The sequence below is a fragment of the Bos indicus genome, chromosome 6 (assembly GCF_029378745.1).
Source record: "Bos indicus isolate NIAB-ARS_2022 breed Sahiwal x Tharparkar chromosome 6, NIAB-ARS_B.indTharparkar_mat_pri_1.0, whole genome shotgun sequence".
Classification (NCBI taxonomy): domain Eukaryota; kingdom Metazoa; phylum Chordata; class Mammalia; order Artiodactyla; family Bovidae; genus Bos; species Bos indicus.
In genome coordinates this window covers 94034980-94062427 of record NC_091765.1, presented here as the reverse complement: position 1 = coordinate 94062427, position 27448 = coordinate 94034980, and the positions used below count along the sequence as shown (strand labels likewise).

The following is a 27448-nucleotide window of genomic DNA, read 5'->3' as shown; positions in this document are numbered from 1 at the left end:
TCATCCCTTTATCCTAGGCTTCTGGGAAGTAATTTTTAGGCGCTTTGAATGTCATGCTTGATACAAGTGTCTCTACTTGCCTGGGGGCTGTACACCAGCCAGATAGTAACACTGTGAGTTAAGGCAAGGGCTTTGATCCATATCAGCAATGTGCATCTTAAGGTGACTTTGAGTCAGTGGTATCAGTTGACCTCTGGAGGGGCTGGGGACTGAGACCACCCACATCATATTTAGGGGATGAAGCCCTTGTGAAAGTTCTGTCTGCTGCTGCTACTGCTGCTAAGTCGCTTTAGTCATGTACGACTCTGTGCGACCCCATACACGGCAGCTCACCAGGCTCCCCCGTCCCTGGGATTCTCCAGGCAAGAACACTGGAGTGGATTGCCATTTCCTTCTCCAATGCATGAAAGGGAAAAGTGAAAGTGAAGTTGCTCTGTTGTGTCCGACTCTTCGCAACCCCATTGTCTGCAGCCTACCAGGCTCCTCCATCCATGGGATTTTCCAGGCAAGAGTACTGGAGTGGGGTGCCATTGCCTTCTCCAGAAAGTTCTGTCTGCTGATGGTCAAATGAATTTCCTGATTGGCAACATTCTCTGCATATTGTCACACATAGTGTCAAGAGAGTAATGCAATCCTGACTCCACTGGGAGAGGACAGCTCAATACTCCAGGTTTGGTACCCTCCCGGCCAGTGAGGTACCCTCCCAGCCTTTGGCTGATTTTAATCTGTCCTTTGCCTGCAATAAACTATAACCTTTAATTCCACAGCTTTAAGTGAACTCTGTTTTTCTAACTAATTCTCAAAACTGAAGGTAGCTGTGGGAACTACCAAATGTGCGCTTGGTGTCAGAAGTGAGGATGGTCTTGTGCGAACATGCCCTCTCTAACCATTGGCTAACTCTCTTACACATTTTCTTACACATTACACATTCTTCACTTAATAACGATAGCCACATGATTCTGTTTATTCTGATACTCTATAAGAAAGGTTGCAGGTGACTCCTTGGCTGGCTAGCTTGATGTAAGTGCCCATAAGTGGGAGAAGGAGCGTTGTGGTCAGTATCAGCCAGATATCTACCTAAACCGTGGCAGAATGGGTTCCTCACAGGAGAGAAGGTTTAGGTTACCAAAAGAAAAGAAAAAGAAGGGGGATAGGGATTCTGGGTAGACAAAAACAGCAGACACTCAGTATGGCTCATTTGTACAGCCTTTCCCTCTCTGAGAACACTCCTGATTCTTACTCACCACCTCCACCATCACCACAATTTTCTAATGACTAAGTATACTTGTCATTTGAGTTTCAGATTAAATGTCATTTCACCAGAGAGGCTTCTGTCAGTCAAATTACAAGTTCTCATCAGATGGTCCTATAGCTCTTGACAGTTTTTGGTTATATATTCATTGGCCTGTTGTTTTTTAGTCACTAAGACTTAAATTGAAGAAAGTGGGGAAAACCACTAGACCATTCAGGTATGACCTAAATCAAATCCCTTTTGATTATACAGTGGAAGTGAGAAATAGATTTAAGGGCCTAGATTTGATAGATAGAGTGCCTGATGAGCTATGGAATGAGGTTCGTGACATTGTACAGGAGACAAGGATCAAGACCATCCCCATGGAAAAGAAATGCAAAAAAGCAAAATGGCTGTCTGGGGAGGCCTTACAAATAGCTGTGAAAAGAAAAGAAGCGAAAAGCAAAGGAGAAAAGGAAAGATATAAGCATCTGAATGCAGAGTTCCAAACAACAGCAAGGAGAGATAAGAAAGCCTTCCTCAGTGATCAATGCAAAGAAATAGAGGAAAACAACAGAATGGGAAAGACTAGAGATCTCTTCAAGAAAATTAGAGATATCAAGGGAACATTTCATGCAAAGATGGGCTCGAAAAAGGACAGAAATAGTAGGGACCTAACAGAAGCAGAAGATATTAAGAAGAGGTGGCAAGAATACACAGAAGAACTGTACAAAAAAGATCTTCACGACCCAGATAATCACGATGGTGTGATCACTGACCTAGAGCCAGACATCCTGGAATGTGAAGTTAAGTGGGCCTTAGGAAGCATCACTATGAACAAAGCTAGTGGAGGTAACGGAATTGCAGTTGAGCTATTTCAAATCCTGAAAGATGATGCTGTGAAAGTGCTGCACTCAATATGCCAGCAAATTTGGAAAACTCAGCAGTGGCCACAGGACTGGAAAAGGTCACTTTTCATTCCAGGATCAAAGAAAGGCAATGCCAAAGAAGGCTCAAACTACCTCACAATTGCACTCATCTCACACGCTAGTAAAGTAATACTCAAAATTCTCCAAGCCAGGATTCAGCAATACGTGAACTGTGAACTTCCAGATGTTCAAGCTGGTTTTAGAAAAGGCAGAGGAACCAGAGATCAAATTGCCAACATCTGCTGGGTCATCGAAAAAGCAAGAGAGTTCCAGAAAAACATCTATTTCTGCTTTATTGACTATGCCAAAGCCTTTGACTGTGTGGATCACAATAAACTGTGGAAAATTCTGAAAGAGATGGAAATACCAGACCACCTGACCTGCCTCTTGAGAAGCCTATATGCAGGTCAAGAAGCAACAGTTAGAACTGGACATGGAACAACAGACTGGTTCCAAATAGGAAAAGGAGTACGTCAAGGCTGTATATTGTCACCCTGCTTATTTAACTTCTATGCAGAGTACATCATGAGAAACGCTGGGCTGGAAGAAGCACAAGCTGGAATCAAGACTGCCGGGAGAAATATCAATAACCTCAGATATGCAGATGACAGCACCCTTATGGCAGAAAGTGAAGAGGAACTAAAAAGCCTCTTGATGAAAGTGAAACCCACCAGGCTCCTCTGTCCATGGGATTTCCTAGTCAAGAATACTGGAGCAGGTTGTCATTTCCTCTTCCCAGACCAGGGATCAAAACTGCTACTTCTGTATTGGCGGACAGATTCTTTACTAGTCAGCCACCAAGAAAGCCCATTCACTGGCATGATTATTAGTTTAAAATCTTAAAAAAAAAAAAATCTTAATGCCGCCTTGATTCTAAGTGCTATGGATTCAGGACCTTGTTTATATTATTTATCATGTAATAGGTACTTAAAATTATCTGTGAAAGGAATGAATGAACGAGAATTTAAAAAATCTGTCCATGGATTACCTTCATCTCAGATCTTAGACTAACTCTTCAAATGTTCTTTCTTAGTGAGAGGTCAGTAAGTGAATACCTGGTTAAACTTTGGACTCAGATGTTGGAACCAACAAAAGAAAGTTGCTTCAATTTTGCAGTCAGAAATTTAACTGTATAAACACTTAGAACTAAAAGTCACTGGGTAGATTAGCCTCATCATCCTTTATTGAAACAAAATATGTGATATTTGCATGGAAAATCTCTCATGATAAACTAATAAAATTATGTGCCTCACCTTGCATAATGATTTTATCTGATTTCAGGCACATGGTAACCAGCGAGCTAGGTAATGCAAGTAGATGTTTCTTTCATCTGTTTAACAGATTAAAAAAAAAAAAAAAAAAAAAAAAGCTGGAGAACCAGAAAGGTAAGGTGAATTACTCAGGATCACATGGAAAAGTCTGAGGTCAAAACAAGATTCAAGATTATTATTCAGCCATGCTGAAGCCCAGTTCTATACTCTTGTCTATGAACTCAAAGTTGCTCATTCTCTCTATCTTACAGTCGATACACTCTGCTGTCTCCTGCAGTTGTGGGATGTGTCAAAAGTCACATAGTATTAATGTAGTAAATTTGAATATGAATAAACTTTAGGTCTTCCATGTCTTGTGGACATTTTTAATTATTTGGATTTTTAGCATTCTTTACATCACTCCCTGATCAAGGACTTACTTTGAATTAGGGACTTACTTCTTCCACACTCTCAATTCCAGTGGTACTGGTGATTTTTCCATCCCAAACCCCAAAATATTCTGGCCAATGAGAGTCTAGCCTACTCTAGACTGTAGATTTAATTAAGGGATGACACATGGCCCATAACAGCTATCAAAATTCAACAGTTGCTTTGGTAAGGCTTTGGAGCAGAAACAGACATTCCCTCTCAATTGGTGTGAACTATCATGGAGCTGTCATGAGGCCAGAACTCCTGCAGTCATTCGTTCCCATGTGGAGACTGAGGCTGAAATTCATCAGTGGGAGGCAGAGCTGAGAGATGAGGAAAAACCATGTCTTTATGATACATTTTGAAGCCTGAATCCAACTGTGCCTGAAGTCTACACTATCTCTGGGTTTTTAGTACAAAATCCAATAAATACCTTCTCTTGGTTAAGTCACTTTGAGATGGATTTTGTCTTTATCATCCAGAAAGATCTTAAGTAATATGGTGGTGGTTTAGTCGCTAAGTCGTGTCCAACTCTTGCAACCCCACCATGGACAGAGGAGCCTGGCAGGCTACAGTCCATGGGATTCTCCAGGCAGGAATACTGGAGTAGGTTGCCATTTCCTTCTCCAGGGGATCTTCCCAACCCAGGAATTGAACTTGGGTATCCTGTTTTGTAGGCAGATTCTTTACCGACTGAGCTACAAGGGAAGCCCCTTAACTAATATATCCTATGATAATATACTCTCACTCAGTTGTATTCCGTACCTTTTCTTGAAAGAGAAAGAGTAAAATTAGAGTTCTTTTCTGGAGAATTGCCCATGTTGGATCTTTTCTGATGGCTCAGCAGGTAAAGAATTTGCCTGCAGTGCAGGAGACACAGGAAACACGGGTTTGATCCCTGGGTTGGGAGGATCTCCTGTAGGAGGAAATGGCTACTGACTCCAGTATTCTTGCCTGGGAAATTCCATGGACAGAGGAGTCTGGTGGGCTACAGTCCATGAGGTCCCAAAGAGTTGGACACGACTGAGCAATAATATTTGAATTTGCATTTGCCCATGTTAGCTATCTTTCCCCTCAATTATTCCTAGAGTGTACATGAAAATAAGGATGCTAAAAGAATACAAGTCATGATGGTTTAGAGCAGAAAATACTCTGAGCTCAGAATCGGAGGACCTAAACTTTGTTCTGGGTTTCCCTTGCGGCTCAGTTGGTAAAGAATCCACCTGCAATGCAGGAGACCTGGGTTCGATTCCTGGGTTGGGAAGATCCCCTGGAGAAGGGAAAGGCTACCCACTTGGTATTCTGGCCTGGAGAATTTCATGGACTGTATAGTCCATGAAAAGAGTCGGACACGACTGACTGACTTTCACTTTCACCCCTTTGCAGTCACTCCTCTTTGGATCTCTCCTCACACATAACATGAGGAAACATAGAGCTATAAATCTGGATGACTGAAACAGAGCATTAGGAGACATTATTCTTCTCAGTTTCAATTCTGTGCATGAATCTAAACACAAACTGTATACGTCAGAGAACTTTGAAGATGATCACATTAGCCAAATGAATTAGCTGGGAGAAAAGTAGACTCTAAGGGTGAATATTCTTCATTCCTTCATTCACTCACTTACTCATAAATATTTTTGAGGACTTCAGAAGCACCAAGCACTACGACAGGTGCTGAGGATATGGGTGAACAGTCTCGTTCTTCATAGAATTTATTTTCTAGAGGTGACGATACATCCTAATCAAATATATTAAATGGAGTGTGTCAGTTTGTTTTCTGTGTCTAAGTCTGTTTCTCTTTTGTAAATAAGTCCATTTGTATTATCTTTTAGACTCCACACATAAGTGATATGATATTTTTCTTTGTCTGATTTACTTCACTTAGTATGATAATCTCTCAGTTCATCCATGTTGCTGCAAATGGCATTAACTCATTCTTTTTATGGCCAAGTAATACACCATGGTATATATGCATCACATATTCTTTTTAATATATATATATATTTATTTATTTGTCTGTGTTGTATCTTGGTTGCAGCATGCTTGATCTTTGTTGGGATATGTGGGATTCAGTTCCCGGACCAGGGATTGAACCTAGGCCCCCTGTAGTGGGCGTGTGGAGTCTTAGCCACTGGACCACCAGGGAAATCCCTGTATCACATATTCTTTATCTATTCATCTGTTGATTCCATGTCTTGGCTTCCATACCTTGATTATTATAAATAGTGCTGCTATGAACATTGGGATGCATGTATCTTTTTGAATTAGAGTTTTCTCTAATGCCTAGGAATAGGTTTGCTGGATCATATGGTAATTCTATTTTTAGTTTATTAAGGAAACTTCATACTGTTTTCCATAGTGGCTATTCCAGATATAGATTAGCAGATACAAATTGCTATATACAAAACAGATAAACAACAGTTATTTTATATATATACATACATACATCCTTTTCATATTCTTCTCTATTATGGTTTATTAAAAAATTATTGAATATAGTTCCCTGTCCTTCATATGTATATATATCTGAACACTGTGCTATATACCAGAAGCCAACACAATACTGTAAATCAATTTTACTCCAAAAAAAACACAATGGCGTGTGTTAGAAGATGCTAAGTGCTTAGCAGGAAACTAGGGCAGAGGGAAAGACAGGATGTGCTTGAGTCTGCCGTTCGCCCTCTGACATAAAGTGCCACAGATAAGATGGCATTTGAAGAGGTACCTAAAGAAGGTGAGAGGGTAAGTCTGGCTATTTCCTACTAAAGAATAGCAAGTGCAAAGCCCCTAAGGTGAGCGTGTTTTGTCGTGTTTTAGGAGCATTTGTTACTGGAACACAGTGAGAAAAGGGAAGAAAGGTAAAGATGAGATCAGCGGGGAGGAAAAATACCGAGAGAAGCTGGAAGCTGCTGTTGACTTGAAGATGAATTGTCCCCATCCCCGTATGCATGGATCGTTGCCAGTAAAATTGGGGAGAGGGAGTAGGCTGGTTCAGTCCAGTTGTAATAGCTGTTTGGACTAGGGTGGGATCAGAACCTGAGACTCGCTGTCAGAAACACGTGCTGTTCCTTGGAGAGTAAAGGGGCATTTCTTTCATTTTCAGCAAAGTCTAACTTACGTAACATCAGGGCCCTCTGTCCTTCCTTTCCCTCTATCGGGAGGCCCTGAGGTCCTCCTGTGCTCCCTAACGCAAGTGTGCTGAATGTGGCAGGACGAGCTCTCAGCGTCTGATCTGACTTCCTTTGTGTGTGTCTTCTGGTACCATGGAGACTAGAAATCTAAAACTGTATGTTCCAGATTCCTGTGGAGCTAAGAGTTCAGACACAAATCATTCCCATTGATGAGATGCGTTTGCCTCAGTTAAGAAGGTGGAAGCGAGGTTTTCTTCTTTTCTCCTCACTGTCTTTTTGTTTACTGTGCTGTTTTCTGCAGCACGTTACAGGGTCCATCCACTAGTTGCACAGGAGTCGCAAGGCAATTGCAAAGGTGGCGGCGGCAATGGCTTCCGGGGCCCCTTGTGACTTTCACCGGCCCTAGGCACTCCTACCGTCATGAATCCCTCCCTTCATTAAAAAATTATACTCTGTGACTGCATTGGGATAAAGGTTAATGTTATTATTAAATACTTGAACATTAATTTAGCCTAAAATTTCATTTTTAATCTAATTTTAAAAGAAGTTAAGTTTTATGGGGGTGTGGGAGGGAAGTTTAAGAGGGAGGGGATATACGTACGCTTATGGTTGATTCACTTTGTGATACAGCAGAAACTAACACAACATTGTAAAGCAACTGTAATGCAATAGAATAAAATAATGAAAAACGCAAAAAATAAATTTGTTGGTAAGAAGTTTTATGGGCCCCTAAATGTATTGCTGGCACTGGGCATTGTATCTACCACCTCCATGGTGTTAGGTTCCCAGGAATTCAGCTAAAGCCATGTATTTGTGAGGTCAATCTTTCCTGTCTTCCTGTGGCAGCTCCGAGTGCCCATCTTCCTGTTCGTGGCCAGGAAGCAGCTCCCAGAAGGCCGACTGGCTGTGTTGTTCTAGGAATCTTTTCCAGAAAGCCAGCTTTTCCTAAAGTTTTGTAAGCACCCAATTCCCTGTGTTAAATCCAAACTCGATTAAAATAACCAGAATGGTCTTTTTCTGCACTTAAATTCAATTGACTGGGATTTATGCCTTTATCCCCATGAATCCCTCTAATTTGTTCCTTATTCTCAAATTCCCCATTGGGTCAGTCTCACCCCTCTCGCCCATTTTCTGCTCTCCCTCACTCTATTACCATTTTGGCTTTCGCTGTAATCTTTGGAATCCCCACTCTATTGTGGGAAAGTCCTGGGGTCCTTGTATTAGTCAGATTTCTCCAGAAAAACAGAACCAATAGGGTGTGTGTATCTAGATGTAGATGTGTAGATATAAAGTTGTATATTTATATCTACATCTCTACATCCTTCTGCTCTCTGCTCTGCTTAATGGCTCAGTCGTGTCCAACTCTTGTGACCTTACAGACTGTAACCTGACAGGCACCTCTATCCATGGGGATTCTCCAGGCAAGAGTACTGGAATAGGTTGCCGTGCCCTCCTCCAGGGCATCTTACCAACCCAGGGATCAAAACCCATTCTCCTGCATTATAGGCAGATTCTTTACCATCTGAGCCATTTGGGAAGGCTATTTGTTTATAATGTAATATCAAATAGAGGCAACAGATTATGTTTCTTTTTCACTACATCCCTATCATCTATCATCTATCATCTACTGAGAGAGACAGAGAGAGAAAGAAAGAGAGGGGTTAGGGAGGCAACAAAGAGATTAATTTAAGGAACTGGTTCATGCCGTTGTGGTGGCAGGCAAGTCCAAATCTGCAGGGCTGGGTCAGGAAGCAGGAGATCCAGGAGAGAGCAGAAGTTACAGTTCAAGCCTAAAGGCAGCCTGCTGGCAGAATTCCCCGTTCTTTGGGGGAGGAAAGTGTTTTTCCCTGAGGGCCTTCAGCTGATTGGATGAGGCCCCCCTGTGTTATCTGCCTGCCAATGCAGGAGACCTAAGAGACACAGGTTTTGATCCCTGGGTTGCGAAGATCTCCTAAAGTACGAAATGCCAACCCTCTCCAATATTCTTGCCTGGAGAATCCCATGGACAGAGGAGCCTGTTGGGCTACAGTCCATGGGCCTGCAAAGAGCCGAACACAACTGAAGCAACTTAGCGCACATGCACGCACCCATGTTATGGAGGGCAATCAGCTTTACTCAAAGTGTACTGATTTAAATTCAAATCGCATCTAGGACTTCCCTGATGGTACAGTGGATAAGAATCCGCTTGCCAGTGCAGGGGGCATGGGTTCAATCCCTGGTCCTGGAAGATTCCACATGCCTCGGGGCTACAAAGCTCATGGGCCACAACTACTGAGCCCACCCACCTAAACCTGTGCTCCACAAGAGAAGCCACCACAGTGAGAAGACCATGATGGCTACAGAGAGTACCCTCCGCTTGCTGAAACTAGAGAAAGCCCTCATGCAGCAACAAAGACCCAGAACAACCAAAAATAAAATAAACCTTGAAAAACCACATCTAAAAAGTACTTTCATAGAAACATATAGAATAATGTTTGATCAAATATCTGGGTGCTGTGGCCTAGCCAAGTTGACACGTAAAAATAACCATTACATTTCCATTTATATAAATCCATGTTTTTGAAACTTTTTTTCCTTCTCCTATTAAAAAATATTTATTATTTATTTATTTGGCTGTGCCAGCTCTTAGCTGCAGCATGAAGGATCTAGTTCCCTGAACAGGAATCGCACTTGGGCCCCGTGCACTGGAAGGGCAGAGTTTTGACCATTGGACTACCAGGAAAGTCCCTTTCTTCTTGTGCCTAAAATTGCTATTCTGCCAATAGTTCTCCTCACTGTGCCTCGCCGCCTTGAGTCACAGGCAGGATGGAGCGCCAGCTCTTTGCCCTTGGCGGTGTACCTGCTCACACTCTCCCTACCCTCAGGGAATCTCCCCTGTTCAGGTGAAGCCTGCACCATCTCAGCGCTGTGACTCATAGGATCTGTTCTCACTTCCTGAGACTCTTTGAGCTGATGCCAGTCCCTCCCCCTCTGCCTTGTCCCTTGCCCTCATCTTTAGTGACTTCAAATCTGAGTTAACCCTTCAGATCCCTTGACCCCATGCACATTTCCTGGGCTAACGACCTCTATCTCTGGTCCACCAGTCCGTGGAGTCACACTCAGGGCTTTCACCAGTCTGTTTCTGAGTGTTGTTTTCCTGCTTGTAGCCACAGCCTGTCATGCCCTCCACCCCACTCAGTAAGCCCCTCTCCTGCTTCACACAGTCCATCCTCCTTTATTAGGTAATTCTGTTTGTCTTCACTGTTTCCTGCCTTGCTTGCTGGAATCACTGATTCTCATGTGCTCCCAAACCCTAGAGTTGACATTCAAAGACCCCGTGGAAATAAACATAAAGCGCTGGGAGGCAGTATTGGTAGCTTGGTGGTGGTGGTGTTTTAGTTGCTGAGTCATGTCAGACTCTTGGTGATCCCATGGACTGTAACCCGCCAGGCTCGTCTGTCCATGGCATTCTCCAGGCAAGAATACTGGAGTGGGTAGTCATTTCCTACTCCAGGGGATCTTCCCCACCCAGGGATCGAACCTGGGTCTCCTGCTTTGCAGGCAGATTCTTTACCACTGAGCCACCAGAGAAGCCCACTACTAACTTGGTAGATAATGATTAAATGGGAGCCCGTCCTCCTCTTCATTTTGCTCCTATCCCTTGCCCTCTGCTCACTCCTCTTCTTGTGTTTCCAAGTTACTCTGTGTGTTTGGAGGAAAAGGCAGCTGTCTGAAGACAGGCTCACGTCCTGCCCTGTGCTCTCTAACTTTAGCTGCACCCTGACCCCACCTTTCCATTTCCCTTTAGGTCTCTTGGTAACTCCCTAGCATGCCGACAAAGAGAACTGACCTTTCTAAATTATTTCTAGCCCAAAGCCTTCATATTCTTTCTTCCACGTCTCTACCCTTGTAACCTTACAAAGTTATATACACAGTTATGCCTCGGGCTTAGCAACATCTGACTATTTTAGAGTAAGTCCCCCCAGAAAGAGCCTCTGAGATAAGGATCCAGGGATTTCAGGAGGCACTGGGAAGTGAGAGCAGACGTGACACAGACTCAGGAAGGGAGTCAATACAGCTGTGTTACCAGCAGGTTATTACCGTGGGCAACAGGGCCTCATTCTCCCTGTAGGGTGTGCTCTGGAAAGCAGTTCAGAGTAGAGATAGAGGGGTTATTTTGGAGTTGTGGGGACACTCCTCATCTGAGACTAGTCTCCACTACTTTTCCTTCCCTTTATTTGTATGGACATAGATTTTCTAAAGCTTATTGGGCCAGAATTTCATGTTTTTATCCACAGGCTTAACACAATTTCTAGGAACAAAGATGAGATTCAATGCCAATTTCCAGAATAAGTAATGCCTGGTAATAATGTAATAAGTGGTCGATTTATTAAACAATTATGTATTAATCACCTAATATGTACCAGACACTGGGCCAGATGCTAATAAGAATACAATGATGAACCACAAATGTTCACTGAAACTAGGCATGAATCAATAAAAGACAAGGTCTATTTTTCAATATGAAATATACCACATTCTCAACCTTACTTTAATTATATGAAACGATCAGCTAATGATGGCCACTTAACTTTTGCAATTAAGATGAATCTAGTACTTGGTATTTTTTTTTCTCAGTCTGTATCTGACTAAGTTTATTTTCAACATTTAACGATAGTAGATAACATTGATGTGAAAAGAGCATATTCTTCATAGGATGACTGTGAAGATTAAATGAAACAATGACCAGAGGCCAAATATTTTATATAATTTACCACACTTGCCTGTGTTCGTAAATCATAAGTTCCAAAAAATAGACACTGAATTATTTTACTTTGTTAAAATTTTTCCAGCTTTCTTGAGATAAGTTGAGGTTTTTGAGATAATTGACATATAACATGATTCATAAATTTAAGACAAACAACATGATGATTTGATATTTATATATGTATACATATATATGATTTGATATACATATTTGTGTCTATATCAGTCAGTTCAGTTCAGTCACTCAATCGTGTCTGACTCTTTGTGATCCCATGGACTGCAGTGCGCCAGGCCTCCGTGTTCATCACCAACTCCCGGAGTTCACTCAAACTCATGTCCATTGAGTCGGTGAAGCCATCCAACCATCTCATCCTCTGCCATCCCCTTCTCCTCCTGCCCCCCAATCCCTCCCAGCATCAAGGTCTTTTCAAATGAATCAGTTCTTCTCATCAGGTGGCCAAAGTATTGGAGCTTCAGCTTCAGCATCAGTCCTTCCAATGAATACTCAGGACTGATTTCCTTTAGGATGGACTGGTTGGATCTCCTATCAGTCCAAGGGACTCTCAAGAGTCTTCTCCAACATCACAGTTCAAAAGCATCAATTCTTCAGTGCTCAACTTTCTTTATATGTATGTGTATATATATATATATTGCAAAATAATCACCACAACAAGTTTAGTTAATATTCATCACACACATATAGTTACAATTCTTTTCTTGTATGACAACTTTCAAGATTTACTTTCAGCAAATAAACAAATACAGTATTGTTAACTTTAATCATCATGCTGGACAATTGCAGTCCCCAAACTTACTTATAAGACAATGGTTTATTTTAATTTACCTCTATGTGTATCCAGCTTTTGTAATGCTTAGCACACAGTGGGCCTTCAATTAATATCGATGGGCTCAGTGATTAATATAGAAATTATTAGTTCAATTTTAAAGATAAACACTCAGAGAGACTGAAAGATTCTCCCAAAGATTTCTCCAAACTAGTTGGTAGCAGAGTTGGGACAAATGAAGTCTTTTTAATTGCATCGTTAAGGGTCTGCTAAAGGGCCTCTAGAGAGCAAGCGGCACAGTGCTGAGTACACAGTAAGCCTTCAGTATGCACTATTCCTTCACTTCTTGTTGTTCAGTCGCAAAGTCATCCGACTGTTTGCGACCCCATGGACTGCAGCACACCAGGTCTCCCTGTCCCTCACCATCTCCCGGAGTTTGCCTGAGTTCAGATCCATTGATCAGTGATGCTATCTACCCATCTTATCCTCTGTGCTCCCCTTCTCTTCCTGTCTTCAATCTTTCCAAGCATTAGGGTCTTTTCCAATGAGTCAGCTCTTTGCATCAGGTGGTCAAAGTATTGGAGCTTCAGCATCAGTCCTCCCAGTGAATATTCAGTGTTAATTTCCTTTAGGATGAACAGGTTTGATGTCCTTGCTATCTGTGGTCACCTCAACTCAGACTGCACCTGCCGGCGACGTGACCTTTAGACATTGCCCAGTTCACACCACTGAATGGTTTCAGTACTGCTGCTCCAGGCAGTATGGGGAAATGAAGACAGCAAAAAGCCTACTTCCCCCTCAGAAAGTATGGGAAACACAGAACCAAGGACGTTCTGTAAGTCATGCGGCAAAGTTTGTTCAGGGTTCCAACTTGGCACATTCTAGAATTCTCAAACCTTTTTTTTTTTTTTTTAATTTCAGAAAAATTCTCCTTATTTAAAAAATATTTACTAGAGTGTAATGGCTTGACAATGCTGTGTTAGTTTCTGCTGTACAGCACACTGAGTCAGTTACGTGTCTACATATATCCCCTCCTTGGGGATTTCCTTCCTATTTAGCTCCCCACAGAGCATTGAGTAGAGTTTCCTGTGCTGCACAGTAGGTTCTCATTAGTTATCTATTTTATACATAGGAGTGTACATATGCCAATCCTAATTTCCCAATTCATCCCATCCGCCCCCTTCACCTCCTTGGTATCCATACGTTTGTTCTCTATGTCTGTGTCTCTATTTCTGCTTGCCAAATAGGTTCATCTGTACCAGTTTTCTAGATTCCACATATATGCATTAATATACAATATTTATTTTTCTCTCTCTGGCTTACTTCACTCTGCTTGACGGTCTCTAGGTCCATCCACATCTCTGCGAGATCTCAAGCCTTAATAGCACAGTGCTCAGTGAGCAGAAGACATACAGCCAACCATTCTGTTCCAGTCTGAGAGCCCCCTGACACAGATTTGAAGATAACAGTCACTGCTTTCTTTATCATGATGGCTTTTGTCCTGTACTAGATGACTTTAGTTTATTGATCCGTAAACTTCCGAGAGGCTAATTTTGATTTCAGACCTTATCACTGCGGAAGGGCAGTCATACTGCCAACCCACTCCAGTATTCTTGCCTGGAGAAGTCCATGGACAGAGGAGCCTGGCAGGCTATGCCCTTGGGGTTGCAAAGAATCAGACTCGACTGAAGCGAGTTATCATGCACACACCTGTGACTGTTACATTTCAGTGATATATTGTGAAGTTGCTTGGGGTGAGAAGCCAGGGGTTCATGAAACCTGCAAGTTTCCAGACCCTTCTCCGCTTGGAAAAAGTCCTCTAAAGTAAAGAGCTTTGCAACTGCTGCTGCTATTGCCTCAAGACACCTTGGAGAGAGTGCCAAGAACATGGATTTTGGAGTCTTAGATATCTTGGTTTGTCTTATGGTTTCAGAATGATCTAGGTATGTAATGCATGGTGGCACTTAGCTTTTCTGAGCCTCAGTTTCCTAACTATAAATGGGGATGATGTCACCTGCCTCATGGAGCTGAGGTTAAATGAAATAACATCTATCATTTGCTCATATTCAGTGTTAAGAAACTGGTGTCTCTTATTACTGACACAAAGATGCCTGAAAGGCTCAGAGCACAGTTAACACCTACTGGGTCTTTGGTTCTGTTTTCTGAGAAAAGAATGTGAGGTCTTGAAGCCAAAGTCCAAAGGAAGTTGAGCTCTCCTCTTTGCAAGGGAGTCAAGGATGTTTGTTAAGCTGCCAAACTTCCCCATGGTTATTAAACAGAATATGCAGTCCTGTGTCAGTTGCCCTACAATTATTAATAGTAAAACATTTGAAACAAAAAGGATCATATACATGTACTAATAGCAAAAGAGAACAGAAAACAGAGGAATGGATGAATAATGTCCAGTTATTACACTATTTCAGATGCTGTGTTGGTGCTTTTAGTTAGATAACTTTTGTTACCTCATGAAACTCTTCATAACTTCTGTAATGGTGGTTGGTGGTGGTGGTGTTCATTAAGCTATGTCCAGCTCTTGTGACCCCATGGACTGTAGCCCATCAGCCTCTTCTGTCCATGGGATTTCCCAGGCAAGAATACTGAAGTGGGTTGCCATTTCCTTCTCCGGTCTTCCATAATAGATCTAATTATTCCCTCCTGGAGCCTTCTGGCACTATGAGTTACAGAGATTATTCCCATCTTTTTTTCAAACTGAGATATAGCTTACACTAATGTTGTACTAGTTCCTGGTGTACAACATAATGGTTTGATACACATAGCTAATGTAAAATGGTCACCACAACAAGGCTAGTTAACATCCATAACCACACAGTTACATTTTTTTTTTTTCTTGTGATGAGAAGTTTAAGGTTTACTGTCTTGGTACCTTTCAAAAATACAACACAGTATTACTAACTATAGTCACTATAATATTTCCCCATAACTTTTTTATCTTATGCCTGGAAATCTGTACTTTTTGACTGCCTTCACTCATTTCACCCACCTCTCAAACCCCACCTCTGACAACCACCAATCTGTTTTCTATATATATGAGATTCTTTTTTTTTAGGTTCCACATATTGAGATCATACAGTATTTATCTTTATCTGTCTGACTTATTTCACTCCTCCCATCTTATAAACAAAAGGAAATGGTGGATCAGAATCATGAAGTAGTTTGCCCAAAGTTACATAGCACGTAGGTGGTATTTGAAGTCTGAGGTTAGCTCCAGAGCTTAGAGTCTTTCCTTTATACCTAGGAAGTGGGGAGGGGGGGATCAGGGAGACTGTTTTTCCTGAAGAAAGAAAACAGAGACATCACACTGAGGAAGCCAAGGCAGCCTAGGAGAAAGAGGACAACCACAGTGTCCCCCGAGTGGGTAACCAGAGAAGGAGCAGTGGAGTTTCCCCACAGGGGCTTCCTCTGGGTAGATCATAAATTCTGGGAAACCTCGGACCTCCCAAGAAGTTTCCAGCTGCACCTGGTCCAACGAAACTACATCCCCAATACCCAGAAGTAAGAATGAGGAGAAACTCAAAAATGGACAGCTCATTGCCTAGTGGCCAGGGAAGGACCCCATCTTGAAATAATTAAAAGTAGACTAAACAGTGGAAAGACTTCTCTTTGTCTTGCCAACATTGCTCAAGTCAGCCAGGAAAATTAAGGCAGAGTGCTTAAGAAGAGGCAGGAGGTAGAAAGAGGAAGGAAGCTGCTTTTTCCCTTTCTCATCAAGTCTCTCCAGAAACATATAGGAATAAATTGAAGGTTCCCTGGTGGCTCAGTTGGTAAAGAATTGCCTGCAATGCAGGAGACCCAGGTTCGATCCCTGGGTGGGGAAGATAGGAAATGGCAACCCACTCCAGTACTCTTGCCTGGGAAATCCTATGGATAAAAGAGCCTGGCGGGCTACAATCCATGGAGTCACAAAAAATCAGGCACAACTGAACATCTGAGCATATTCTCCAATCATTGCTGTCAAATTTAGCCCTCCATTTAGCCCTCCGTGACAGAAGGCTAAGGTGTGCCTTGGTACCCTAAAGATCTGAAATAACTGCCAGATGCCTTGGGCCGGTGGGCCCTGCCTGCAACACAGTTTGGTACTCCCTTTAGAATCCCAGTGTCTGTGATGAAGCAGAGCAAGAGCTGGAAAAGTAGGACCATTCCCAGTTGAATATCACTCTGTTTCACCCACTTCCTAGAAAAGACTCAGCTTTGAGTGTCCATCCACAAGATAGATCTTACACTGGCTCTCCACCACGATAGGGAGGTCCACACGGCTCTCAGATTACCTGTCAGTATCTGGAAAAGAGGCAACGTAATTAGCATCTATCTATTCTGCAGGTTCCATCACAAAGAAGACTTAAACTAGTCTCTAGCTATCTTCAACAGACAGGGTTCCACAATAGGGTTTTTGAAATCAGAGAGATTGAGAGCAAGAGCAAGAGCGAGAGCAAGCCTGAGAGAGATTCTGAGGGTGAGAGAGGAGCAAGCCTTCCGCCAGATACTGTAGAAGCAGGAACACAAGTGGGCTTTGAGGATGGACTCGATATTCAGGCCAAGAGAAGACTCTTCACTGAGAGTGGGTGGCCCAGTTATCCCATGACTTTCCCTTACAATCAAATAATACATAATTAAGCAGTTCTTATATCTTTCCTTTTCTCCTTTGCTTTTCACTTCTCTTCTTTTCACAGCTATTTGTAAGACCTCCCCAGACAGCCATTTTGCTTTTTTGCATTTCTTTTCCATGGGGATGGTCTTGATCCCTGTCTCCTGTACAATGTCACGAACCTCATTCCATAGTTCATCAGGCACTCTATCAGATCTAGGCCCTTAAATCTATTTCTCACTTCCATGTATAATCATAAGGGATTTGATTTAGGTCATACCTGAATGGTCTAGTGATTTTCCCTACTTTCTTCAATTTCAGTCTGAATTTGGTAATCAGGAGTTCATGATCTGAGCCACAGTCAGCTCCTGGTCTTGTTTTTGTTGACTGTATAGAGCTTCTCCATTTTGGCTGCAAAGAACATAATCAATCTGATTTTGGTGTTGACCATCTGGTGATGTCCATGTGTAGAGTCTTCTCTTGTGTTGTTGGAAGAGGGTGTTTGCTATGACCAGTGCATTTTCTTGGCAAACTCTATTAGTCTTTGCTCTGCTTCATTCCGTATTCCAAGGCCAAATTTGCCTGTTACTCCAGGTGTTTCTTGACTTCCTACTTTTGCATTCCAGTCCCCTATAATGAAAAGGACATCTTTTTTGGGTGTTAGTTGAGTCTGAGTGAACTCCGGGAGTTGGTGATGGACAGGGAGGCCTGGCGTGCTGCAATTCTCGGGGTCACAAAGAGTCAGACACGACTGAGCGACTGAACTGAACTGAAGCAGTTCTTGGGAACTTGTCATCTCTGTACTAATATTTATGTCTTCAAAGCCCCTACCAATTAATTCCTTTAATATTTAGCTCAGTTTTTCCATTTCCAGTGAATCCTTCCCTGACAGATCTTATCAATCCTCCACTGGAGCTCTAAGCATCTTTTCATGTCATTTGAAGTTTCATTTTTAAATGTTTTAAAATGAGTAAAAAAAATAATTGTTAAAAATTTTCCTTGGTGGCTGAGTGGTAAAGAATCCATTTGCCAAAGCAGGAGACATGTGTGTTCAATTCCTGAATCCAGAAGATCCCCTGGAGGCAGAAATGGCAACTTACTACAGTATTCTCGCCTGAAAAATCCCGTGGACAGAGGAGCCTGTCAGGCTACAGCCCACGGCGTTCCAAGAGCAGGACACTAAGGGCTGAGCACACAAACCAACGACTGTTAACATTTTATAAAGTATAACTTAGAAAAAAGAAGAAAATGAGTTACCTTAACCACCCAGAGATGAACAATGACCACTGTCATATGTTTTTCCAGTCTGTCTGGTTTTCTATCTCCCACTGTCTTGCTAACATGTTTTTTTCCCCTCTATGTGGCAAAATATCAAGTATCTCTTTTACAAGTGTATCTATCTATCTACCTACCTATATCTATACATTTTAATGGTGAGTAGTAGTTTCAGAATTTTTAATAAGATCATTACAGACCATATCACATTTTTACTACCATTGAAGATAAATAGCTAGCACTCACATAGTACATAATATTCCCTGAGTTGTTCTAATTGCTTACATGCATTGATCTATTTAATCTGTATAATCTGAGATGGTTGGTTCAATTTTTACTATCAAATTTCACAGATAAGGAAATGGAGTGACCAAGTGTTTAAATAATTTTTCCATGAGTATGTTTAGAGCTAAAATTTGAACCTGAACTTGTCTGGCTTTAGACTCTTAACCATTGCCCTTCATGAATTTAACAACAAATAACTGAACATCAAATAATCAGCTCAGGTTTTACTCCTGGGTTGGGAAGATCCCCTGGAGAAGGGAAAGGTTACCCACTCCAATATTCTGACCTGGAGAATTCCATAGACTATACAGTCCATGGGTTCCCTAAGAGTCAGACACCACTGAGTGACTTTCACTTTCACTTTAGGGATTCCCTGATAGCTCAGTTGGTAAAGAATCCACCTGCAATGCAGGAGAGCCTGGTTCGATTGCTGGGTTGGGAAGATCCACTGGAGAAGCAATAGACTACCCACTCTAGTATTCTTGGGCTTCCCTTGTGGCTGAGCTGGTAAAGAATCTGCCTGCAATGTGGAAGACCTGGGTTTGATCCCTGGGTTGGGAAGATCCCCTGGAGAAGAGAAAGGCTACCTACTCCAGTATTCTGGCCTGAAGAACTTCATGGACTGTGTAGTCCATGGGGTCACAAAGAGTCGGACATGACTGAGCAAATTTCACTTCAGTTTAGTAATCAGCAGTTTCTTCAACTATTTTATTTGTTGACTCTGGAAGTTAGAAACAACCATGAGAATCTTGTCTGATGGTAAAAAGCTTCAAAATAGGGCAGCCAGGTCTGTCTGCTCTCTAAATCATCCACTACTACCATCAACCCTTAATCCTACGACCACCCATCACCCACCCAAAACTACCACAATCACCACCACCAACACATCATCCCCCCATACTACCACAATCACCACCACCACCACCACCATCACATCATCCCCCCACACCATCACATCATCCCCCCATGCCATCACATCATCCCCCCACACCATCACATCATCCCCAAACGCCATCACATCATCCCCCCCACACCATCACATCATCCCCCCAACACCATCACATCATTCCCCCACACCATCACATCATCTCCCCAACACCATCACATCACTCCCCAACACCATCACATCATCCCCCCATGCCATCACATCATCCCCACACGCCATCACATCATCCCCCCCACACCATCACATCACCCCCCCAACACCATCACATCATCCCCCCATGCCATCACATCATCCCCACACACCATCACATCATCCCCCCAACACCATCACATCATCCCCACACGCCATCATATCATCCCCCCACACCATCACATCATCCCCACACCATCACATCATCCCCCCACACCATCACGATCACCACCATGTCATCTTTGCTACTTAGCCAGGCATCTGTCTTTACTTTCTCTTCCTCATTCCCCCTAGAATATCAAGTCTTTGAGGTAGGAAAATGAGTAGCTTTATTCATCCATATAACCCCAGCACTGAGCACAGTTACTGGGCTATATGGTTACCGTAAATACTTGAAGGAATAAAAGACTCACGGAGTTGATGTGACTGACAGCAACCAAGGAAGATATTTTGACTGAAGAGATCAGTCAACACCTGTTTAAAGAGAATACGCACTACACGATCTGAATTTGTCTTTGTAAACTTGGCTCTCTAACACAAAACCAAAGTTTAAATTTTCCCCATTGAAAATCCCTAATCTTGGCATGATGGATGTGGCCAAGAGCACTGGTTGAGGCCAGTTATGCCCTGGCTGCAGTTCTTAGTTCTCCACCTAAGGGGAGGTGTGAATTTGGCTCCTTCTCCCTCACTCTCCACCAGGGACCTTTGTTCTCCACACTTCCTCCCACTGTGGCATGCTGGTGTGTGTAGGAGCTGATTTGATATCAGTGTCCTTTGTCAAAGTTCTCTTTTGCCTGATGGTTGCTACTGTTATCAGTTACCGCAGGGCAAGCCCAGCACTCTGCAAGTCACCCTGGGCCATTATTTACTGCCATATCCAGTTCCACCAAAGCTTGTGCTGGAAGAGGACTCCGGCAGGTTTTGATGACCTGTTTTCTCATGTGGGTTTGAAAACTCATGCAGCAGAATGGGCTGTTTTGGGGTCCTGGGTTTGAGAGTTTGGGATTTCTTTTCACTGATTACTGCAGCAGCTCTTCAATGCCGCGCCTACTCTAACTCTCCTCCTCATTTGAAATTCTCCTCTCTCCCTCTTTTGACTGCAAAATCCACAGAAACAGGCAAACTCTGGTCTTGGAGTAGGGCTGATCGTCTGGTAGATGAAACTGTCAGAAAGCTGAGTCTGTCGAAACTCAGAAGAAATAGACACTAGGAAAACAGCTTACGCACAAGGCAATGAATACTTCCTTTATTTTCGCAGTCCCATGGGAGACGTACAGAGAGTGGGTGAAAAAGGTCCGAATTTGTCAGTTTGCTGGGGTGGGTTGAAAAGAAATTTGTGGTACTTTCCGTGGTTCATAAAACATGAAGTTTCAAAGGCAGGAAATGGCCAAGAGATCTGTTTTATCGTCTTTTCTAATTACAAACTAGAAGAGTTCACTTCACAACATCTGAAAATCCCCCAAGTGAATCACTGAGAAGCAACTATAGGTTTTCCAAAGTGAGCCAGAGAATAACAGCTAACATTTACTGAGCATTTAAGGTATGGCAAGCTCTGTGCTGAGTACTGTCTGACTCTTTGTGACCCCGCAGACTGTAGCCTGCCAGGCTCCTCTGTCCATGGGATTTTCCAGGCAAGAATACTGGAGTGGGTTGCCATTTCCTAGTCCAGAGGATCTTCCTGATTCGGGGATTGAAACTGTGTCTCTTGAGTCTCCTGCATTCTTTCACCACTGCGCCACCTGGGAAACCCACAGCAGGCTTACTGAAACCTCAAAGTCACCTGAATCTGAGCCATTAAATGCTATTGCCATTCCAGCTTTACGGATAAGGAAACAAAGGCACAGAGAAGTTAGTAAATTGACTGCTCACATGTCACATATTTTATCAAGTGATGAGTAGGAAATAAGCCAGAGAAGCTTTGCATCTTTGACTGAGTCATCAGAGGACACAGTTGACAAAATCACAGATTTCAGTATGCGTTCTCCTTGAAGACTTCCAAGGCCAGTCTTAGAGTTGTTATAACTGTGTGGTACTAAAATAGCATCATTTATTAATATTTCTGCTACAAATGCTTATTGAGCTCCTTATATCTGCCATTTTTTGGGCAGTGCTATGTTAGTCTAATTACTAGTAACTATTTCTGATTGAATTAAATTCTTGGCATGCTTTATTTCATTTAATCCTCACAATTCTTTCAGGTAGGTTTTATTATCAGGTAAAGACTTGATGCTGTAGGGTATATAGAAGTAGAGATATAACATTGGACATGTGGAACTTAGGTAGTGTTATGAATCAGTGCCACCTCAATTAAAAAATTAATTTAAGAATTGAGAGAGATTAGCTGGGTGGTCCAGGGTTAGAAATCTGCCTGCCAATACAGGGGACACAGGTTTGATTCCTGGTCTGGAAACTAAGATCCCACATGCTGCGGGGCTACTAATGCCAAGCACACAACTCCTGAAGCCTGAGCGCCTAGAGCCCATGCGTACAAGAGAAGCTGCTGCAATGATAGGCCCAAGCACCACTGCAACCTGCAACCACACACCACTGCAACCTAAGGCACACTGCAACCTAAGAGCAGCGCTGCAGCTAGAGAATGCCCGCGTGTAGCAACCAAGAGTCTGTGAGCAGCTACAAAGACCCAGAGCAGCCAAAGGGAAAAAAAAGAATTGAGGTATTAAGAAGCTAAGTGTTTGTCAAATCCTTACTGCTATAAATGCTGCTATAATGGGTAGTAGAGACAGGATTTAGACCCAGTTTGATCTGACCCCAAAACCAATGTGTCAAAGATGAAGCAAAATTGTAGACATTGGAGGCTATCAATATGACATGAAATTAGGAGAATGGAAAAAGGTGAGGATACACAGAAGAAAAATCTGAAATTTTATGAGTTAACCATTTCTCTCAATATCCCCTTACAAATAGGTTAGACACACCCCTATTCAAAATCTCCATTTGTCATTTTTTGGTAGCTCCTCACAAATAGACCAAGCACCCTCTCACTCCAGGACGAGGTGCACAAATCTTGTGCCTTCTGCAGTTCACCAAGACCAGGACTTGTTCCAGCTTGCGAGTTTTCTCCTCTTCACAGCCGTCCAGGGACTAAACTTAGTGCGAAATGAGATGACTTGAATGTATTCACTTAGCTAAGAGACCCAGAGTTAATATGCATTTCATGTAAATGCAGATGGTCCTGGGAATCTTGAGAAACAACAGGATGAAATTAAATGATACATATGTTCCATTAAGATCGGTTTTACAGCAACAATAAGATGCCTGGATGGTAACAAACATTCTACAGACAATGAACATGTCTGCAAACAATTCATTTTGGGCCCCGTTATTGTGAAGCAATTAAAATAGGTTTTGCCTTTGGGACACAGAGCCATGGGGTCCACTTTGAACTCGACCTGCCACCTTGTGGAAATTGGAGGCAATAAAAAAAAATGGCCCTTGGATAATAACAACATGACCTGGGCTAACATTTATTGAGGGTTTATCGTATGTCAGGCACTATGCAAAATAGCTTTTAAATGTTTTCCTCACTTAATTATTAGAATAACTTTATGAGGTAGGAACTATTATTGTCCCCATTTTAAGGGTGAGGAATGTGTGACTCAGCACGGTAATCGGCCTACAGTCACAGATGGGGGCATCGTGACCCCAGGACTCATGTACTAAACCAGGCACTGCCCTGGGCCATATACAGCCCTTCTCATTTTCATGTATTTAAACATGTATTAAATATTGAAAAATAAATATCACAGTTCTTAGGATGGGTCACTAACAATAACCCTGCATCTTGAGATAACCATATTCCATCAGAATCATCAGAATCCATCAGCCACCAGCTGGCCCAATGCACAGGAGGCCAGGGGATGAGAAGAGAGCTTTCCCTGGAATTTTTCCTTACTCAATGTTCCTTTCTCTTTGCAGGGTTCTGTCGAGTGATCACCGCTCCCTTCGTGTTCTTATCTTTCTTCATATACACTCATGCACAAATACCATCTGTATTGGGAAACCAAGGGAAACCTTGGTTTCTCTGCTGTGTAACTTTGGGCTAGTAGTCCCATGGACAGAGGAGCCTAACAGGCTATAGTCCATAGGGTTGTAGAGTTGGACAGGACTGAAGCAACTTAGCATGCAACATGCATGCAAGTACATACTTTCCGAATCTCATCTTCTTCATCTGTAAATGGGGATAATGACACATATGATCTTGCTCCAAGAATAAATGAGATCTAAAAGATCTAGCCCTGTACTCAGTACCTAGTAAGTCCTTGATTCATATACACAACCAAAATTGATTCTTTTAATATTAAGTCTACAATTTCACTTCACATTTGAATCACATGTAATACTTTTCATGGTAGCTCCAATCATTGTCTCACGTGCTCCTTACATCAACCTGGTACAAATGATAGGAAAGATCTACTATCCCACTTTACAAATCATTGTCATTAAAATTGGTCACATACCTACTATGACTAGGGAACTGGGCTAGAAATTTAGAGATGGATAACATTTACATTGACATTCACAGTGGTTTATGAAGGAGTACACAGGGAATCCCTGCTGAGATAACAGAAAACATTATATATTGGTCTCTGCCCCTCATTCCTGGCACAGAGCGCTTAAAAACCCTTGTAATTTTCTAAGTGATAAGAACACTAGGAGTATCTCCTGTCCTAATATTTGGTCTTTGCTAAAGAGGTGGCTCTGGATGGACTCCTGGATGAGGGCTGGTCATTGGAAAGAAAAAGCCATGATTAGAGGTTTGGAATTTTCAGCCCTGTCCCTCAAATTTCTAAGAAGGGAAAAGGGCTGAAAATGGACTTAATGATTGATCAAGACTATGTGAGAAACTTCTATACACACCCAATAGTATGTGTGTATGTTCTAAACACTAGGGATACAGCAGAGAAGGCAACAGACAAAAATCCCTTCATTTAAACAGCTAAGTTTTAAGGTTGAAAAGGACAGTGGCCTTAGAATGGGATAAATACTAAGGGAAAATTGTGGTTAATGGCCTGGACATGGTTGAGTTGGACTGCTTGGGTTTAAATCTTGTCTCTTCCAATGGGCAATGTACTTGATTTCTCTCAGCTTCTGTTCCTGTGTCTTTGAGTTAATGCCTACATTGGAAAGTTCCTTGAGGATGCATGATTTAATATATACTACACTGTTTAATACAGCTATACAATAGGCACTCAATGAGTATTAGCAATGATTTATTGCTCAGTAATATACTTACTCACTTAAGCCAAAATTGTGAGTGCATACATGACACCTGATTCTTTTGATTACTGTGTTCTATCCATTTTTAGAAGAAGCATTTATCTTCTAAATACTCAAATGAGTGTATTTTTCTTCCTTTTCTCCCTTGCCATTATCTTAGCTCAGGCTGACACTTCTATATTGATTAAAGAACTAATTTGCCAAGTGGGCTCCCTGCCTTTAGCTGTCTTCTCCCACACATTCTTCCTTGATCAAAAATTTGACATCATTTCCCTGACTGAAATCCTCCTGGAATGCTCCTTCCATGACTTTCCCTTGCTTGTAAACTCTTTAGCATGGTCTGTGAGATTTCATAGTCTAGCCCTTGTCACTGGTCACCTCCTCCTATACGCTAAGCCCCACCCACATTGGTCTCTCTCTCCCTAAACAGATTTTAAAGCTCTCTGGCCAAAGTAAATAAGTCTGAGCTCCTTTGGAGTATCCAACACTTACTTAGCACAGGGGATGGCACGTGATAGATGGACTGAAGCCTGTTGAAGAATAGCTGCAATGCTGTCATGATCATTTTGATGTTGCTTGCTAATAGTGAATGACAACGCAGTCACTGAACACGTGTCAATTTCAGGCATAGGGCTAAGTGCTTCACAGGCATTATTTTACTTAAACCTAGGAAAGAAGTAAGTGGTATAAGTATCACCATTTAATTTTTTTTAATACTTATTTGGCTATATGGTAAGCCAGGAAGCTCAGTTGGTAAAGAATCCGCCAGCAATGCAGGAGACCCCGGTTCGATTCCTGGGTCGCGGACATCTCCTGGAGAAGGGATAGCTACCCATTCCAGTATTCTTGGGCTTCCCTGTTGGTTCAGCTGGTAAAGAATCCTCCTGCAATGTGGGAGATCTGGGTTTGATCTCTGGGTTGGGAAGATCCCCTGGAGAAGGAAAAGGTTACCCACTCCAGTATTCTGGCCTGGAGAATTCCTTGGGCTGTATAGTCCACGGGGTTGCAAAGAGTTGGACATGACTGAGTGGCTTTCACTTTCATTTTCTAAGGCAGGATGTCAAAACCTGGCATGTAGATTCTAAATCCCTGTGCTTTATTCCCATATGCATTTTGGAAATCTCAGGACAAGAAATAACTTTTTCGCCATCTTTTTGAAAGGTCTCAGAAATGCTGAAGTGTGGAATCCACTGATTAAAAGTTCTGAACTCACACATCACTCTTTCTCCTTTTCACACATCTATCATTTCTATTTCTGCGCAGGCTCATAACTCTAACTAGAACTTTGTACCTTATATATTTCCTTTTAGTCTAGGTATTTCATCTTAGGTCCCTTTCAAAAATAACATAAAAGATTTCTAAAAGTGTGTAGTTCTGCAAACTTATTTTAGAGGAAAAAGATACCTAAGAAACTTAATTCTAAATACTCATTCTGGGAAAGTAGTATTTAGCATGAAACAACCACAAGTCATGTTCTCTAGTGGTTAGATCAATAGTTTAGCGGATGTTTTCTGAGGGCTAAAATAACTTCTCATGCATTGCCACTCCTTTAGCTTGATCAAACTAGAAAAGGGAGGCCAGGATTACATAGATCTTCATTTTTATTTCTTTCTTAAAGATGAATGTGATTAATAAGACACTAGATAAATTGAAGCAACTACAGCTTTTACAACAAAAACATGTTTTAAAATATCTTTAGTCATTGGCGCCAGGTACCAAACAACGGTGGCAGATGATAAAAACTAACAGACACATCACCTTTTACATAGGCAACAACTTTTATTATACTGTTTGGCATTGAGTGCTTTAGAACGATACAACGATTCTCACTTCCAAAGCAGAAATGCAATGTGGGTAGTATTAGCAGATCTTTAATTTCATTTAAAAATTTCATTTGTAAGTGGCTACATTATGATGAGATGTTCTATGACAATAATCACTTTTTGTGGTTGTTATTATTATGGAACAATGAGAATTTCTGTTAAAAACAGGTTATTGTGGACACTTGCTTGTACTTGTAAATACCGTGAAAAAGGAATAAGCAGAGCTGAGGAAAATGTCCATCGTGGGAGCAGGCAGCCTTTGGAAAGGATGTTCTTGACTCAGTCATCTCCTCCACAGATCTTTAAGAGTGTGATCTCATAGTCTCCAGAAGTATCCGACTGCAAGGAACAGGACAGGCGGAGAGAAGGAGAGACACAGCGTAAATAATGAGGGGACCACGGATGAATCGAATCCCACAGCACTAGGGGAGTCACCGGCGTGGGAAGCCCATGACCTGTACCATTTAGTAACATACACCTGCAATTCCACTATCCAGTCGTATCTGTGGGAAATCGTGTTTCAGCCTAGCATCTTCTTCACAATATATGATACTTAAATTCTGCGTGATATATTGCGGTTAAATG

The 27448-nt window shown here is 42.1% G+C and overlaps 1 protein-coding gene, 1 long non-coding RNA gene and 1 other non-coding gene across 6 annotated transcripts in view; 1 reads left to right on the top strand and 2 right to left on the bottom strand.

The window, feature by feature from the left end:
• The window catches only part of LOC139183656 (uncharacterized), a 93886-nt gene that overhangs the window by 25746 nt on the left and 40692 nt on the right, over positions 1-27448 (top strand). The gene's annotated exons all lie outside the window — the stretch shown is intronic.
• TRNAC-GCA (transfer RNA cysteine (anticodon GCA)) lies at positions 10473-10543 on the bottom strand. Its single transcript has one exon. It is a non-coding gene; the product is annotated as a tRNA-Cys (tRNA).
• The window catches only part of ANXA3 (annexin A3), a 71317-nt gene continuing 70668 nt past the window's right edge, over positions 26800-27448 (bottom strand). For all 4 annotated transcript variants that reach the window (XM_070791640.1, XM_070791642.1, XM_019962991.2 and 1 more), the window contains one exon: positions 26800-27202. In XM_070791640.1, coding sequence (XP_070647741.1) covers positions 27143-27202 — 60 coding nt within the window. In that variant the 3' untranslated portion in view covers positions 26800-27142. The remainder of the gene's footprint in view (positions 27203-27448) is intronic.